General features: G+C 48.0%; 1 protein-coding gene across 1 annotated transcript in view; it reads right to left on the bottom strand.

Moving 5' to 3' along the window:
* Positions 1-15,428: 15,428 nt before the first annotated feature.
* Positions 15,429-18,494, bottom strand: part of LOC144612238 (zinc-binding protein A33-like) — a 60,235-nt gene continuing 57,169 nt past the window's right edge. Inside the window, exon 6 of the mRNA XM_078431797.1 lies at positions 15,429-16,349. Coding sequence (XP_078287923.1) covers positions 15,811-16,349 — 539 coding nt within the window. The 3' untranslated portion in view covers positions 15,429-15,810. The remainder of the gene's footprint in view (positions 16,350-18,494) is intronic.

The raw sequence follows: 18,494 nt of genomic DNA, 5'->3' as shown, positions 1-18,494 counted from the left end.
ACCAAAGTGAATAACCTCACACTTATCCACCAAGATGGCGGCGCGCACGGACGCAGCGGCTCACAGCTCTCCCTTTCGGTGCGTTTTATGTGTGTTATCTGTGTTATGTCTGTTAGTCAATTTTAGTCATGCAAACCAGGAAAATCAGGCAAATCCTACCTACAACCGAAAGGACCTTCTGATCATCGGATTCCAGTGCAATCGGGACCTTGTGCGCGAATTTCCACACCCGCGAAATATACCGGAAGAGATAGCCAGGACACCGGGCGCTCCGTGGATAGTTGTCGGCGCGAACAGGCGTCGCAGGCGGAGGAGAAACAGGAAGCAAAAGCGAGGATGCCGGTCCGGTATACTTGCCAAGCTAAAGAGACAGCCACACAAACCACCGCTACCCAGCATGTTTCTCACCAACGCCAGATCCATCATCAACAAAATGGACGAACTAAAACTACAGATATCAGCAAACAAACTCGTGGAGGACTGTTGCATTCTCTTAGTAACAGAGACATGGCTTCATCCACTTATCCCAGACGGAGCCATTGAGCTAGCCGGGCGTACAGCGTTTCGTTGGGACAGAAACATCGACTCCGGTAAGAGCAAGGGGGGGGGGGGGGGGGGTTATGCATTTATGTGCACAACAGCTGGTGCACTAACATCCAAATCATAGATAGCCACTGTTCTCCTGATCTGGAGTCCCTAACAGTTAAATGCAGGCCTTTTTACCTTCCTCGCGAATTTACAGGGGTTATAGTAACAGCAGTCTACATCCCACCGAATGCTAACGCTAGCACAGCTTTAGGCTACCTGCTCGGTGCAATAAACTCACAACAGAGCACATATCCAGAAGCAGCCCACATCATAGCCGGGGACTTCAACCATGCAGACCTAAAGTCAGTTTTCCCGAAACTTGAACAACACATAAGATGTGCTACCAGGGGGGAAAACACACTAGACAAGGTTTACTCAAATATTAAGAAGGGTTTCAGGTCAGCACCACTACCACACCTGGGGCAGTCAGATCACCTGTCCATATTCCTAACTCCAGCATACACCCCACTCAGGAGGAAAGCTCCAGTCACCATAAAGACTGTTAAGACATGGCCTGAAGGAGCTTCCTCGCAGCTGCAGGATTGCTTCGAAAGGACCAACTGGGATATTTTTGAGGATCAGGACTTGGAGGAGTACACATCAACTGTACTTTGCTACATCCAAAACTGTGTTGACAATGTCATCGTCGACAAACGCATCCGGTTGTACCCCAATCAAAAACCCTGGATGACAAAGGATGTCAGGTCTCTCCTCAAGGACCGTAACACCGCCTTCAGGTCTAGTGATAGAGCTCTATACAGTGCTGCTAGAACCAACCTGAAGAGAGGCATCAAGGATGCCAAAGCGTCCTACAAGAGGAAGATTGAGGACCACTTTTCCAACAATGACCCACGGCGGGTATGGCAAGGCATCCAGCACATCACCAACTACAAGACCAGCAACCGCACGACTGCCGACGGCGACGCCTCGCTGGCTGAGGAACTTAACTGTTTCTTTGCTCGTTTCGAGGTGAAAGCTACAGTGGCAGACATTACACCCTCTCCAGCACCTGACAGCAACACCTTCACTGTGCAGGAGTATGATGTTAAGCGCGTGCTCAGAGCAGTGAATCCCAGGAAAGCTGCAGGCCCCGATGGTGTGACGGGCAGAGTGCTGAGGGAATGTGCAGACCAATTATCTGAGGTCTTCACAAAAATCTTCAACCTGTCCCTTTTAAAATCCACCATCCCTCCCTGCCTGAAGTCCGCCATAATCATCCCACTGCCGAAAAAGTCTGTCATCAGCGGTCTTAACGACTACCGTCCGGTAGCACTCACACCGGTCATCACAAAGTGCTTCGAGAGACTGGTCCTGCAGCACATCAAAGCCAGCCTCCCACCCACCTTCGACCCACACCAGTTTGCCTACAGAGCAAATAGGTCTACAGGGGATGCCATCGACACTGCTCTTCACACTGCACTGACCCACCTTGAACACCAGGGGAGCTATGTGAGGATGCTCTTCCTCGACTTCAGCTCTGCCTTTAACACGGTCATCCCGAGCAGACTGGTCACCAAACTTTCCGACCTTGGATTTTCCCAAACCATCTGCCAATGGATCAAGGACTTCCTGACCAACCGCCCCCAGACAGTCAAAATAGGCCCTCACCTCTCCTCCACCATTACACTGTGCACCGGCTCACCACAGGGCTGTGTGTTGAGCCCCATCCTTTACTCCCTCTACACTCACGACTGCGCCCCCACCCATCCCACCAACACCATCATCAAGTTCGCGGATGACACGACTGTGGTTGGACTCATCTCAGAAGGAGATGAGACAGCCTATAGGGATGAAATCCAAAGGCTGGCAGCATGGTGTTCAGTGAACAATCTGGTCCTGAACTCCTCCAAAACAAAGGAACTTATAATTGACTTTAGAAAAACCAGTGGAGATTACGACCCACTCTACATCAATGGGGTCTGTGTGGAAAGGGTACCAGCTTTCAGGTTCCTGGGTACGCACATCGCAGAGGATCTCACCTGGTCTACCAACACCATCACCACAGTAAAGAAGGCACAGCAGAGACTCCACTACCTGAGGATCCTCAGGAAAACCAACCTGCAGGAGAAGCTCAAGTTGTCCTTCTATCGCTGCTCCATCGAGAGTGTGCTGGCATACTGTATAACCACATGGTATGCCAGCTGCTCAGAAAAGGACAGGAAGGCCCTTCAGAGGGTCATCACGACGGCCCAGAAAATCATCGGCTGCTCACTGCCCTCCCTGGAGCACCTGTTCAGCCTACGCTGCCTCAGTAGAGCAGGCAAAATAATAAAAGATCCATCCCACCCCGGCCACCATCTGTTTGTTCATCTGCCCTCTGGTCGACGTTTCAGGTCGATCAAATCCCGAACAAACAGACTTAAGAACAGTTTTTACCCCAGGGCCATACGAGAACTGAACACTACCTTTGCACTAGGCAACACCGTTAAAAAATCTTGTACTTAATATAATTGTATTTAATTGTATTTATGTATTTATTTGTTTTTGCATTTATTGCATATATGTTTGTACGCACCGTCAGGATTGGCTATTTTTTAATTTCGTTGTACTCGTTGCAATGACAATAAATGAATATTATTATTATTGAACTGCATCTGCCATGCATCCGCCCACTCACACAACCTGTCCAAGTCACCCTGCAACCTCATAGCATCTTCCTCACAGTTCACACTACCACCCAGCTTTGTATCATCTGAAAATTTGCTAATGGTACTTTTAATCCCTTCATCCAAGTCATTGATGTATATTGTAAATAGCTGCGGTCCCAGAACCGAGCCTTGTGGTACCCCACTAGTCACTGCCTACCATTCTGAAAGGGACCCATTTATCCCCACTCTTTGCTTTCTGTCTGTCAACCAATTTTCTATCCATGTCAGTACCCTACCCCCAATACCATGTGCTCTAATTTTGCCTACTAATCTCCTATGTGGGACCTTGTCGAAGGCTTTCTGAAAGTCGAGGTACACCACATCCACCGGCTCTCCCCTGTAAATTTTCCTAGTGACGTTCTCAAAGAATTCCAGAAGATTAGTCAAGCACGATTTCCCCTTCGTAAATCCATGCTGACTCGGAACGATCCTGTTACTACTATCCAAAGGCTCCGCATTTTCGTCTTTTATAATCGACTCCAGCATCTTCCCCACCACTGATGTCAGACTAACTGGTCTATAATTTCCCGTTTTCTCTCTCCCTCCTTTCTTAAAAAGTGGGATAACATTAGCTACCCTCCAATCCACAGGAACTGATCCTAAATCTATAGAACATTGGAAAATGATCACCAATGCGTCCACAATTTTTAGCGCCACCTCCTTAAGTAACCTGGGATGCAGACCATCAGGCCCTGTGGATTTATCAGCCTTCAGTCCCATCAGTCGACCCAACACCATTTCCTGCCTAATGTGGACTTCCTTCATTTCCTCCGTCACCCTCGGATCTCTTGCCACGAGAACATCTGGGAGATTGCTTGTATCTTCCTTAGTGAAGACAGATCCAAAGTACCGGTTCAACTCGTCTGCCATTTCCTTGTTCCCCATAATAAATTCCCCTGCTTCTGTCTTCAAGGGACCCACATTTGCCTTGACTATTTTTTTCCTCTTTACATAACTAAGAAAGCTTTTACTACCTCCTTTATATTATTGGCTAGTTTACCCTCGTACCTCATCTTTTCTCCCCGTATTGCCTTTTTAGTTATCTTCTGTTGCGCTTTAAAAGAGTCCCAATCCTCTGGCTTCCCACTCTTCTTTGCTTTGTCGTACTTCTTCTCTTTTATTTTTATGCTGTCCTTGACTTCCCTTGATATCTTACTCCCCTTAGAATCTTTCCTCCTCTTTAGGATAAATTGATCCTCCAATTTCTGCATTATTCCCAGGAATACCTGCCATTGCTGTTACACCGTCTTCCCTGCTAGGGCCTCCTTCCAGCCAATTTTGGCTAGCTCCTGCCTCATGCCTCTGTAATCCCCTTTGCTACACTGTAATAATGACATTTGTGATTTTCCCTTCTCCCTCTCAATTTGTAGAGTATAACTTATCATATTGTGATCACTGCCTCCTAATGGCTCTTTTACCTCGAGTCCCCTTATCAGATCAGGTTCATTACACAACACTAAATCCAGAATTGCCTTCTCCCTGGTAGGCTCCAGTCCAGTGGCGGCACGGTAGCGCAGCAGTAGAGTTGCTGCCTTACAGCGAATGCAGCGCCGGAGACTCAGGTTCGATCCTGACTATGGGCGCCATCTGTACGGAGTTTGTACGTTCTCCCCGTGACCTACGTGGGTTTTCTCCGAGATCTTCGGTTTCCTCCCACACTCCAAAGACGTACAGGTATGTAGGTTAATTGGCTGGGCAAATGTAAAAATTGTCCCTAGTGGGTGTAGGATATGTTAGTGTGCGGGGATCGCTGGGCGGTGCGGACCCGGTGGGCCGAAGGGCCTGTTTCTGCGCTGTATCTCTAAATCTAAAATCTAAAGCTGTTCTCTGAATCTATCTCAGAGGCACTCCACAAACTATCTTTCCTGGGGTCCATTGCCAACCTGATTTCCCCAGTCTACCTGCACATTGAAATCTCCCATAACTACCGTAGCATTACATTTGTGACATGCCAATTTTCAACTTGCACCCTATGTCGAGGCTATTGTTTGGGGGCCTGTAGATAACTCCCATTAGGGTCTACTTACCCTTACAATTCCTCATTTCTATCCATACTGATTCTACATCTCCTGATTCTATGTCACTCCTTGCAAGGGAGTGAATATCATTCCTTACCAACAGAGCGACCCCACCCCCTCTGCCCACCTGTCTGCCTTTTCTATACATTGTGTACCCCTGAATATTCAGTTCCCAGCCCTGGTCCTCTTGTAGCCATGTCTCCGTGATTCCCACAACATCATACTTGCGAATGACTAACTGAGCCTCAAGCTCATCCACTTTATTTTTTATACTTCGCGCATTTAAATACAACACTTTACCTTCGGTATTCACCTCCCCTCTCACACCTGTTACAATTTGCCCTGACCTTGCTCTCTTATCCCATCTAGAACTTCCCTTCCCATTTATTCAAGAGTCCTTTGCAATTTCTCATGTATTCGCTTCCCCTTTAACTCCATCTTCATATTCCCAATTTGTCAACCCCTCCCCCTCACTACTCAGTTTAAAGCCACACATGCAGCACCAGCAAACCTGCCTGCCAGAATGTTGGTCCCCCTGCTGTTAAGGTGCAATGTTACAATGTTACAATGAGGTGCAATGTTACAATGTTACAATGAGGTGCAATGTTACAATAAGGTGCAATGTTACAATAAGGTGCAATGTTACAATGTTACAATGAGGTGCAATGTTACAATAAGGTGCAATGTTACAATAAGGTGCAATGTTACAATGTTACAATGAGGTGCAATGTTACAATAAGGTGCAATGTTACAATGTTATAATAAGGTGCAATGTCACAATAAGGTGCAATGTTACCAAACCTTACAATGTTTCCGTCAAGAGCATGTCCTACCTTCGCTTGCGACCAGCTTCCTCCTGAAAGAAATAAAACACAAATCTCAATTGACTGAGATGGACCGTCCTATTCCCGACAGCGGGAATTTGTCCACATTTCCACAACCCTCTGATAATTCCCATTTCCCAACTCTTATCACCGCTGTCATGCAGATAGAAAGCGGACATTACCATCGAGACGTAGAACGAAGGGGGAAAGCATAAGGAATGTTCATGAGAATGACGCCATAACTGAGAGGATGGAACTCAATGCAAAGACTGGGCAGGTTCTGGGAGTTTATCTGGGCAAGATGTCAGGAATGATGAGATAAGATTTAAGTTTATCGGTGGATTTAAATGGGTGAGGATGAAATAATATGTCTAATCGATGGGAGAGCAAAAATCAAACCTGAAATGTAACGCGGTCTTTAACAAATACCAAAAGGAATGCAGTCATGAGAACATGGACCTCACTTGCATTGGAGGGACTCAAGCCAACAGCAGAGATAATTTAAGGGCAAGTGGGATAATCACGTGAGCACTCCTGGAATTCGGGGTATTGTTACTGAGTGCGGTGAGTAGATGGGAGGGATTTTGAATGGAGCAGAAATCTTGACTGGATAGGATGGGCTGAATGGCCTGTCTATGATGTAGAATGGGAAGTCATTCTATGGTGAACAAAGGTGGGTAAAACAAACAGAGCAAATTCCCCCAAGGTGACCGCCCACTGCTGATGGGAACTGGATGTAGATGATTAATCTGCTGTGTGCGCCACGTTCTAGATTTCAATGTTAATCCCCACACTGTGGTCATGGCTGATTTAGCCCAGGACTGAACTCCTCCGCTTTGTCCCATTCCCTTTGATTTCAGTTCCCTGAACTTTCAAAAATGTATCTTCCTCTAGTGTAAATACGTCTAACAGGTTAAACCTCTCAGAGTCTCTTGGTTGGAGAGTCCCAGAGATTTACTGCCCTCTGACCATTCAGCGATCAGATATAGGATCATCCGTCGTAGTTCTAAACTCCACAAACACCTCTCTACATTCCGGCCAGGCAGTCCTGAGATCCCATAGATTATGCGGGAGACAATTTGGTTTGGGAACAACGACAGCTGGAACAGAAAGACCATTTACCCAGTTCTCAATTACTGGTAAAGGCAGCATTTATTTCTGAAATGTCACCACCGTTTTGTGACTGTGCCCTTTCACTTCATCAGACTGTAGTGTCACCCCTCACCTTCAGAAACACCACATTGTCCTTTTGATCCATCTGTTGCTGGAACTTAAAGAGTTCCTCCTGAATAGATTTTAAATTCTCTTCGATCTCCCCAAGATTTTTCTTCATTCTTTTCAGAATCCTCTTCTCTTTCTCCCGGATATCTGCCAGTACCCGCTGCTCTTTCTCAGTGAGAACCTGGTGCAGTTCAGCAAACTGGGATGTGATCTTGGACTGAAGGTTGTGTGACTGTTCCTGTGAAATGAAAGGTGAAGATCAATATTTCATGTCACTGATTATGGTTCCTCGCGTCTTTACTGGTGACATTTGGCCTGTGCATTTTTATTTGCTTTGGCAATTCAATAGTTTTTCTAAATGCCTCTAAAATATCGTGAGGGTAATCTTACAACCCATCAATCCTCTACCCCTAATGCAATTCCCAGCTGCCTATTCCTTCTCACGTGTCCATTAATTCCCATTTATCCATCCACCACCCCCTAGTGGGGTGCCGCAAGGCTCATTGCTGGGACCGCAGTTATTTACAATATATATTAACGATTTAGACGAGGGAATTAAATGTAATATCTCCAAGTTTGCAGATGCCACAAAGCTGGGCGGCAGTGTGAGCTGCAAGGAGGATGTTGTGAGGCTGCAGGGTGAGTTGGATAGGTTGTGTGAGTGGGCAGATGCATGGCAGTTGCAGTAAAATATGGATAAATGTGACGTTATGCACTTTTGTGGCAAGAACAAGAAGGCAGATTATTAGATTGGGTGTCCTTGTTCATCAGTCACTTAAAGTTAGGATGCAGGTACAGCAGGCAGTGAAAGTAAGCATGCAGGTAGAGCAGGCAGTGAAGAAACCTAATGGCATGTTGGCCTTCATTGTGAGAGGATTTGGGTTTTGGAGCAAGGAGGTCCTACTGCAGTTGTGCAGGGTCCTGTTGAGACCACACCTGGAATATTGTGTGCAGTTTTGGTTTCCTAAATTAAGGAAGGACATTCTTGCTATTGATGGAGTGCAGTGTAGGTTCATCAGGTTAATTACTGGGATGGCAGGACTGACACATAATGAAAGAATTGGTCGACTGGGCTGGTATTCACTGGAATTTCGAAGGATGAGAGGGGATCTTATAGAAACATGTAAAATTCTTAAGGGATTGGAGAGGCTAGATGTGGGGAAAAATGTTCCTGATGTTGGGGGAGTCCAGAACCAGGGGTTATAGTTAAAGAATAAGGGGTAGGTCATGATCATATTGAATGGTGGTGTTGGCTCGAAGGGCCAAATGGCCTACTCTTGCACCTATTTTTCTATTTTCTGTTTAGGACTGATATAATAATAATAATAATATATTCCTTTATTCGTCCCACACGGGTGAAATTTACAATGAGGTGAGGACAATTATTTCACCCAAAGAGTTGTGGATCTATGGAATTCTCTGCCTCGGAAAGCAGTGGAGGCCAATACCCTGGATGTTTTCAAGCGTTAGATGTAGCTATTTGGGCTCATGGAATCAAGGAATATGGGGGAAAAGCAGAAACGGGGTACTGAATTTGGATGATCAGCCATGATCATACTAAATGGCGGTGCTGGCTTGAAGGGCCGAATGGCCTACTCCTGCACCTATTGTCTCTGCAGCGCCGGAGGCCAGGATCGAACCCGGTCCCCAGAACTGGGAGACAGCAGCAATACGTGTGTCACTGCGCTGCCCTGTTACTACACACATCACAGGGATCAAACCTGCACAAGATCAGGAAATCGAAACTTAAAGCCTCACCAGAACTCCAGAAATCTTCTCTTTCTGTTGCTGCTCCATTTGCTGGATCCCTGATTTATCTTTTGTGAGAGACCGGATGGAAGATTTCACCTGATCCTGGAATTGTGTTTGGGAATCAGAAAATTAAATGGTTGAACAGTAAAAATGGAATTTAAATGATGCGATTAAAATCGGTTTGCTTTTACCTTGTGGTTTTCAACAGCTTCTTTAACCGGCATGAAGCTGTGAGACTTGTGTTCCCGCGAATCACGACAAACCAGGCAGATCAGCTTCTTATCAGTTTCACAAAACAGCTTCAGTTCTTCCTGATGTTCCTCGCAGTGAAGTTTACTTTCCTTCTCTGGAATTATTTCCCGATTCAGGCTCAGTGTTCGAGCTTTCTCAGCCAGTCTCGCCAAGGCCCGATTCACCCTCAGGGTGCGGTCTGTAAACTCCTCTCTACATTCCGGGCAGGAGTTTCTCTCCTCCCTGTCCCAACTCTGTGTGATACAGGAGCGGCAGAAGTTGTGCCCGCACTCCAGTATAACCGGACCGGTGAAGAAATCCAGGCAGATGGGACAAACTGCCTCCTCCGCTAAACTCTCGACCTGGTCTTTCGCAGCCATTGTAACTCCGCCACTTCCTGGTTCAAATTCTTTGGCGCAGCTGCTGAACCCTTGCAGTATCGGGGCACGGCTGAGGGGAGGCGGAGCTCAGCCCCGTCAATCACAGCCCTGACCAGTAAGTGGATGCTATTTGATACAAACTGCCTGTAAATTTCATTCCCTTAAACTAAATACATCAGTGTTTCCCATTGTGAATTGTTCATTATATTAGGCTGCACAATGATATTATATCCACAGCAAACACTGTTATTTCATTTAACAGTCTCATGTGCAAACTTGTCGTATGTTGAAAGGCTGGAGCGATTGGGCTTGTATACACTGGAATTTATAAGGATGAGGGGGGATCTTATTGAAACATATAAGGTAATTAGGGGATTGGACACATTAGAGGCAGGAAACATGTTCCCAATGTTGGGGGAGTCCAGAACAAGGGGCCAAAGTTTAAGAATAAGGGGTAGGCCATTTAGAACGGAGACTAGGAAGAACTTTTTCAGTCAGAGAGTGGTGAAGGTGTGGAATTCTCTGCCTCAGAGGGCAGTGGAGGCCAGTTCGTTGGATGCTTTCAAAAGAGAGCTGGATAGAGCTCTTAAGGATAGCGGAGTGAGGGGGTATGGGGAGAAGGCAGGAACGGGGTACTGATTGAGTGATCAGCCATGATCGCATTGAATGGCGGTGCTGGCTCGAAGGGCTGAATGGCCTACTCCTGCACCTATTGTCTATTGTCTATTGAATTCAACTCAATGAGCCAATTATACTCTATCGTCACATGAAACAAGGGACAGTGAAATGCTTTGGTTTTGCTTGCAATCCGGTAAAATACAGACCTCCCCCAGGCAGTACAGAGAGAGTCGCCACGTTTCTGGGGCCGACAAAGTTGCGGGATGTTTAAGGAACTGTCTATATTTCCCCGCAGCGGCGAACCAGGTCCCGCCGCACGAGGCAGCAGGCGCCCCCGCGCCGCCCCCCTTCCCTCTCGGCTCTGATTTTTGCACAGTGGGGGTAAATTTCAAGGGTCATGTTTTATCACACAGGGTGGTGGGTGCCTGGAACGTGCTGCTGGAGTGGTGGCATTGCATAGTCTGATCTGGGCTGAAGGGACTGATGTAGTTCTTTGTGGCCATCAACTAAACCGACAGGTTCATTATAGCTCCCATTCCCAGCTCTGCCCCCACAACCATTAGGTTGTTGGACCGACCTGCAGTGCCCGCGTTTGGCCCATATCCCTCCAAACCTGTCCTATCCATGTATCTGCCCAACTACTTCGTAAACGTTGTGATAGTCTCTGCCCAACTACCCCCTGCAGCAGCTCGTTCCATATACCCACCACCCATATTGTGTTACCCCTCAGTTTCCTATTAAATCTTTCCACCCTCACCTTAAACTTATTCCTCTACTCTTGGCAAGAGACTGTACATCTTCCAGATCTGTTCCTCTCGTGTTTTTTTAGTCCTCTCTAAGGTCACCCCTCATCCTCCTGCGCACCAAGGTAGAGAGTTCCAGCCTGCTCAACCTCTCCTGATAGCTCGAGCCCTTGAGTCCTGGCAACATCCTCGTAAAATCTCTTTCCCTCTGATTATGCGCACTCATTATTGCAATAACAGGACGTTGCATTGTCGATAAACCGCCGTTCATCACAGATGGGGATGTTTAGAATTGCACAACGCTCAGGTTTGTTGACTTCCCATCAGCGTCTGAAGCAATGGAAGCCTGATTGGGGCAGGCACTCCACCAGCAGGCGCAGTGGAGGACAAGCCCATGTCAGGACAAATCAAAATAGGACGTACAGGGTAAATGGTAGGGAATTGAGGAATGCAGTGGAACAGAGGGATCTGGGAATAACTGTGCATTGTTCCCTGAAGGTGGAATCTCATGTGGATAGGGTGGTGAAGAAGGCGTTTGGTATGCTTGCCTTTATAAATCAGAGCATCGAGTATAGAAGTTGGGATGTAATGTTGAAATTGTACAGGGCATTGGTGAGGCCGAATCTGGAGTATGGTGTGCAGTTCTGGTCGCCAAATTATAGGAAGGATGTCGACAAAATGGAGAGGGTACAGAGGAGATTTACTAGAATGTTGCCTGGGTTTCAGCACTTAGGCTACAGAGAGAGGTTGAACAGGTTGGGTCTTTATTCTTTGGAGCGTAGAAGGTTGAGGGGGGACTTGATAGAGGTTTTTAAAATTTTGAGAGGGACGGACAGAGTTGACGTGGGTAGGCTTTTCCCTTTGAGAGTGGGGAAGATTCCAACAAGGGGACATAGCTTCAGAATTGAGGGACAAAGGTTTAGGGGTAACATGAGGGGGAACTTCTTTACTCAGAGGGTTGTGGCTGTATGGAATGGACTTCCGGTGGAAGTGGTGGAGGCTGGCTCGATTTTATTATTTAAGAGTAAATTGGATAGGTATATGGATAGGAGGGGATTGGAGGGTTATGGTCTGAGTGCAGGTATATGAGACTAGGTCAGGGAGAATGGTCGGCGTGGACTGGTAGGGCCGGACAGGCCTGTTTCCATGCTGTAGTTGTTATATGTTATATGTTATATGTAGCATCAAACACGCTGATGTGGAAATGGTGAAGGGCATCAGGCTCCTTGGCGTAAATATCATCAACGATCTATGGCGGGCCAACCACACTGAAGACACAGCCAAGACGCCACACCAACACCTGTACTTCATCAGTGGACTGAGGCAATTCGGCATGTCGCCAAACATGTGGTCAGGACAAGACAGTCCGAGCTATAGGCAGAGATTGAGTAGGTTGGGACTCTATCCCTTGGAGTGCAGGAGGATGAAGGGTAACCTTATAGAGCTGTATAAGGTCATGGGAGGAATAGATTGGGTGAACAGTGTCTCTTGCCCAGAGTAGGCAATTTGAGGACTAGACGACTTAGGTTTAAGGTGAAGGGGAAAAGATTTAATAAGAGCCTGAGCGGTAACTTTTTGGCACAATGAGTGGTGGATTTGTGGAACAAACTGCCAGAGGATGTGGTTGAGGCAGGGACTATCCCATGATTTAAGGAGCAGTTAGACAGGTACATGGATGGGCCAGGTTTGGAGGGATATGGACCAAAAGCTGGGACCAGTGTAGCTGGAACATGTTGGCCGCTGTCTCACTCTATCATTCTATTACTCTGGCAAACCTCCAAGATTCACCATAAAATGCGCACTGTCTGTTTGCGTCACAGCTTGGTTTGGGAAAAGAGCGCAAGAAATTTCAGAGAATTGTGGATGAGGCCCTGACCAGACGCCATCTGCACTTATTTATGTCTCGGAGAAGCAGACAACATAATCAAATACGTCCCACCCCGGCCATTCCCTATTCTCCCTGCTCTTGTTGGGCAGAAGGTACAGAACCTTGGAAGGGCGCACTGCCAGTCTCAGGAGCAGCCTCCTCCCCTCTGTTATCGAGCTTCTGAACGGTCTTTCCATCAGCTCGTCATTAGGTGTTGAAGGGTCATTTTTTGTGCTGCACTGATCTGTATCTTGTTTTCTCTGTTGCGTGGTAGTTGGAGGTTATTTTTCTGACGAGAGAGATGTTTACAGTGGACCTTACTTTACTTTAGACATACAGCATGGAAACAGGCCCATCGGTCACCAATTCACTCCTTTTCTAGAGAGATGCTGTCAGACCCGTTGAATTCCTGCAGCTTTTTGTGTCTGTCATCAATTCACACTTATTCTCTGTTGTCCCATTTTCCCATCTACTCCCCACACACTTGGGGCTTTTACAGAAGGCCAATAAACATACAAACCGGCATGTCCTTTGATTGTGGGAGGAAACCAGAACACCCGGAGGAAATCCACGAGACCACAAGGAGAACGTGCAAACTTAGAACAGTCAGCAGCTGAGGTCAGGATCGAACCCGGTCCCTGGCCTTGAGGCAGCGGCTCTTCCCGCTGCTCCACAATACCTCAGAAATATTAAGCCTTCTCTTTCCAAATACCCCATACTGCCGCCAAGGCTTTCTGTTTTTTCTCTTGCCAGTTTATGGGCAGATTCACATTCCAATCGCCCATTGAACTGGAAAAACTAAAATAAAAACCCAGATGCTGAAAATCCAAAATGAAGACGTACAGTAACATGCAAGAAATACTCAGAAGGTTGGTTAGCGTTTGTAGAGAAAGAAACGGAATTAATGACTCAGGTTGAACACCATTCGTCATCAGTATTTGATTTGGAATGTAAGGTCTGTTTCACCTTGCTGTTGCTGCCTGACCTGCTGAGTATTTGGGCCAATTTTTGCTTCTATTGCACATTTTAAAGCCTCAACGTTTTAAGCCATGCATTTGGTTTGGGCTTCGGGTGTGGTAACAGGTGACAAAAGTCACTTATTAAACCAGATTCCCGCTGTTTCTGCAATTGTCAAAGTGAATTCTCAAAGTTACAGCTGGTCTGTGGTCGCACCGCGTGGCGTTGCTGCCATCTAGTGGCAGAACCAAGATGTGCAAACAGTCCTGTTCCCGATTAACAGAACACGGTTTGGTGCAGAGATACAGCACGGAAACAGGCCTTTCGGCCCCCCGAAGATAGACACAAAAAGCTGAAGTAGGTCAGCGGGTCAGGCAGCATCTCTGGTGAACAGGATTAGGAGACGTTTCGGGTCGAGACCCTTCTTCTGATTGGGAAAGTGAAACGAGATATATCGACAGTGGTACAAAGATTGTCAACAAATGAAAGAAAGATACGTGAACAAATAATGATGATAAAAGAAGCAGGCCATTGTTGGCTGTGAGCTCGGTGAAAACGAGTTACAGGCAATGAAACTCACCAGGACGACAATGAAACTAGTACAACGACCAGGGTGGGGGAGGGACTGAATCCACGACCATCATCGATCACCCGTTCACACCAGTTCTATGTTATCCCACTTTCTCATCCACTCTCTATACATCAGGGGCTACTTCACAGGGGCCAACTAACCTACAAACCCGCACGTCTTTGGGATGTGGGAGAAAACCGGAGCAACTAGATGAAACAGCGATTAGCTTGGCATTGTACTGTTCCACGTTCTATGTGGGCCGAAGAGACTGTTCTAGTTCTACATGGCCATCAACACCGAGAGACCCATTGTATCTTCCACTCCCAACATTCATCTTTATTCTTCTGCCTTCAAGTAATTTCCGATTTAATTCCTCCCTCCTATTTACACCTCCAGAGTCAGACCTTTACCGCCCTCTTCCGAAGGACATCAACACCAATTCATTCACTCTGATATAACAGACTGTAGCTCTTGGAAATCCTCCTTCAGACCAAACAAGGGTCCCGACCCTGAAGCGTGATCTGTCCATTTCCATCCACAGATGCTGCCTGACCCGCTGAGTTACTCCAGCACTCTGTGAAACGTCACCTATCTATGTTCTCCACAGATGCTGCCTGACCCGCTGAGTTACTCCAGCACTCTGTGAAACGTCACCTATCCGTGTTCTCCACAGATGCTGCCCGACCCGCTGATTTACTCGACCACTATGTGAAACGTCACCTATCCGTGTTCTCCACAGATGCTGCCCGACCCGCTGATTTACTCGACCACTATGTGAAACGTCACCTATCCATGTTCTCCACAGATGCTGCCTGACCCGCTGAGTTACTCCAGCACTCTGTGTGTCTTTTTCTTTTGTAAACCCAGTATCCACGGATCCTCGCGTCTGCTGTTTGAAGAGATCTCTGTACCGTGACGCGGAGACGCGGAGAGAACTCAAACGCGGGTTATTTTGTTAAAGACTTTATTAAACGTCAAGTTAAAGGTGAAGAGTTACAAACGTGAGCGGAGCCACAGCGGGTGATGTGCGCGCCGGCGGGTCGCAGACTGGAGCCCGCGATGTTGTAATGAGGTGTTGCATTTTGTGACGTGGAACAAGGGCAGGACCCACACAGTGAACGGTAGTCCTCTGGGGAGTGTCGTAGAGCAGAGGGATCTAGGGGTTCATGGGCATGGTTCCTTGAAGGTCGAGTCGCAGGTGGATAAGGCGGTCAAAAAGGCTTTTGGCACATTGGCCTTCATCAGTCAGAGTATTGAGGATGGAAGTTGGGAGGTCATGTTGCAGTTTGGGGATTAAATGGGAGCCGTTCAGCGCCGACCTGTTGTCCACCGGGTTTCTGCCCCACAGCCCCTGAGCCCCGCTCCTGACGCCGGTCCCGGGACCCGACCCTTTTACACACCCGGAGCGGAACCGGGGCAGATTCTCAGCCACTCGTCTACATCCCAAGGCCCGAAGAAAGGATAAAGTTTCCCCGTGAATTTATTCCCAGTGAAGGTGTGGAGATGGGACTTGGTGGCCGCGTCGTAAAATGAAACTGTCCCGGACTCGTAACTGAGATAAACTCCCACCATCCCGGGGATGGGACGGGCGGGGAGAGGGGATGGAGGGGAGGTGACTGCATTAAACGTGTCACCCCCCCGCCTGATCCTCCAGACTCCAGTCTCCGGGGTCAGTGTGACCAGTCCCTTCCTCTCCACAGACTCTGCGGCGACTCCCAGTCTCCAGACCTCACTCCCCGCCACCTCCACCTCCACCTCCCAGTAATGTCTCCCCGATGTGAACCCCTCCGATCCCAGCACACACGACCAGACTGTAAACCTCTTCCCGGTGTCAGGGAGACTCCTCCGGGTCCCGGTCAGTCTCACCCTCTTCCGATCCTCAGACACCTCGAGCTGCGCATGCGCTGTTTCCACATCCAGGGTGACGGAGACTGGGGGGAGAAGCAGAGAATCAGAGAGTCCCCGGGGGGTGGGGGGGGGGGTCGGGGGGAGACTCGGGCAGCGCGGCCCCGGAACCGGGGGAGAGGCCGCTCGGCCTCAGGCACAGGCGGGCGGACAACTGAAACCCACCCGGGGTTTCACCCACAACCACATCGGGGGGGGGACAACAGACATCTCCCCTGGAGTTTTTATCCGGGGATGGAGGGGAATTTCGTGAGGTGGGGGAGGGTGGACGGGGAGGACGGGTGCGGAGAGTGAGGAGGATTGGGAGATTGCGGTGGTGAAGGAGAAACTAAGGGAGGGGTGGGGGTACTCACATATGGAGGCAGATCGGAGCAAGAGGATATTGAGGTTAGCGGTAATTTGAGGTTGTTAAAGAGGAGGTAGAGGTGGGTGGTGGGGTCATCATGATCACAGTGAAAGGGGGCAGACACGAGGGGCCAGATGACCTGTCCCTGTTTCTTTGAGTGGAGGGTGAGAGAGAGAGGGAGGGGTGGCTTGGAGCATGGAAGGAAGCAGAGGTTGAATGTTCGGGTGTTGGACAGAATGGGTGGAGACTTGTGGTTGTGGGGTCGTTGAAAGAGAGCGGATTCACGGGTGGATTTGATGGGTGTGTACAACTAACACACTGATCTCATTGTGAACCAATATATGAACTTCACTGAGGGACTTGACAATGTTCTGCGTGCAAGGCTGGTCCAGAAAGCGAAGGCAGGTGGGATCCAAGGCGAGCTGGTGAAATGGATCCACAATTGACTTGGTGGTTGGAGGTAGAAGGTAGTGGTAGAAGGGTGATTCTTCTGCTTGAAGGTCTGTGGCTGGTGGTGTGTAGTAGAGATCGGTGCTGAAACCTTTGCTGTTTATGTTATAAGATCATGGCTTGGATGTGAATGTGGGAGGTGTGATTAGGGAGGAAGCCAAAAATTGCGGATAGTGGGGAAGGTTGTCAAAGTCTGCAGCAGGATGCAGGGTAATTATCTAAACCTTATTCGCATGCAGGGATATCAAATCACGAGAGTGCAGGTTTATATTGAGAGCAAAGAATTTTAAAGTATATCTGAGATTTAGTTTTTACTGGACCAAGTGGACACATTGGGCCCCAAACCTCTCCTGCATTGTTGCAGCCCCCTCTCCTCCCCCCATCCTCCCCCTCCCTCCCTCGCACCCCCCCCCCCCTCCTCTCTCTCCCTCCCTCCCCCCTACCTCCCTAGGAGATAGATTTAAACTTTAAAATGTGGAATAACTTTAAAATTATAACACCGATTTCAATGAAACTTCTTCCATTAGCACCAAAGGGATGACGGTGAGTAAGGTGGGCTTAAAATCGTCATGCTATCGTGTAGTGCTTTGGCTGTAGTTCAGGAACAAACAAACAAGATTTACACTGAGAGCGGGTGATACCTGGAACATGTTATAGAGCAGGGGGTGGAGTGAGATATCATCACTATATTTGAGGCACTTAAGTAGGTGAGGTGCAGAAGAATGCCGATGTAATGTGGGCAAATAGATTAGTGCAGCTGGGAAGAAAATGGTCAGGGCCGGACTCTGTAATGTATAACCATGGCTCTCAGGTCCAAGAGCACTGAATGACTGAGCCTCCACAGCCACTGGTGCAGGATCGTTCCCCAGTCTCTGCGTGCAGTAATGTCTCTTTATCTCTGTCCTGCATGGCGTAGCCCACATTCTGAGAGGGTGCCAGCTCTCTAGAGATCCCTCAGACAGGGGAACCATCCTACATGCATCCAGCCCACTGAGCCCTGTAAAATCTCTGTGTTTCACTGAGATCTCCTCTAATACACCTGACCTCTCGAGTAAACAGGCCTAGTCTACTCAATCTCACCGCGCACAGCAAAATCATTGTCCCAGAGACAGGTATTGTCAATCTTTGCCGCATTCAACTCTGTGTAAGGATTATCATGCTGTAGGTATGAGAAAACTAAAGATCACAAGAAAATAGCAGGAGGAGTAGCCTCCACTCCTCAGGCCGGCTCTGCCATTCAATGTGATCCTCACTGATCTAAGATGGCACCAATTCCTGTTCTATGTGAGTTCTCCATAACCGCCAATTTCTCGATCCTTCAAATATCCATCTGTGTTCACTTTGCCTATTGCCAATAATCTGACCTATCACTACC

The sequence above is a fragment of the Rhinoraja longicauda genome, chromosome 43 (genome assembly GCF_053455715.1).
Source record: "Rhinoraja longicauda isolate Sanriku21f chromosome 43, sRhiLon1.1, whole genome shotgun sequence".
NCBI classification, from domain to species: Eukaryota; Metazoa; Chordata; class Chondrichthyes; order Rajiformes; family Arhynchobatidae; genus Rhinoraja; species Rhinoraja longicauda.
This window is presented reverse-complemented; position numbering and strand designations above follow the sequence as displayed.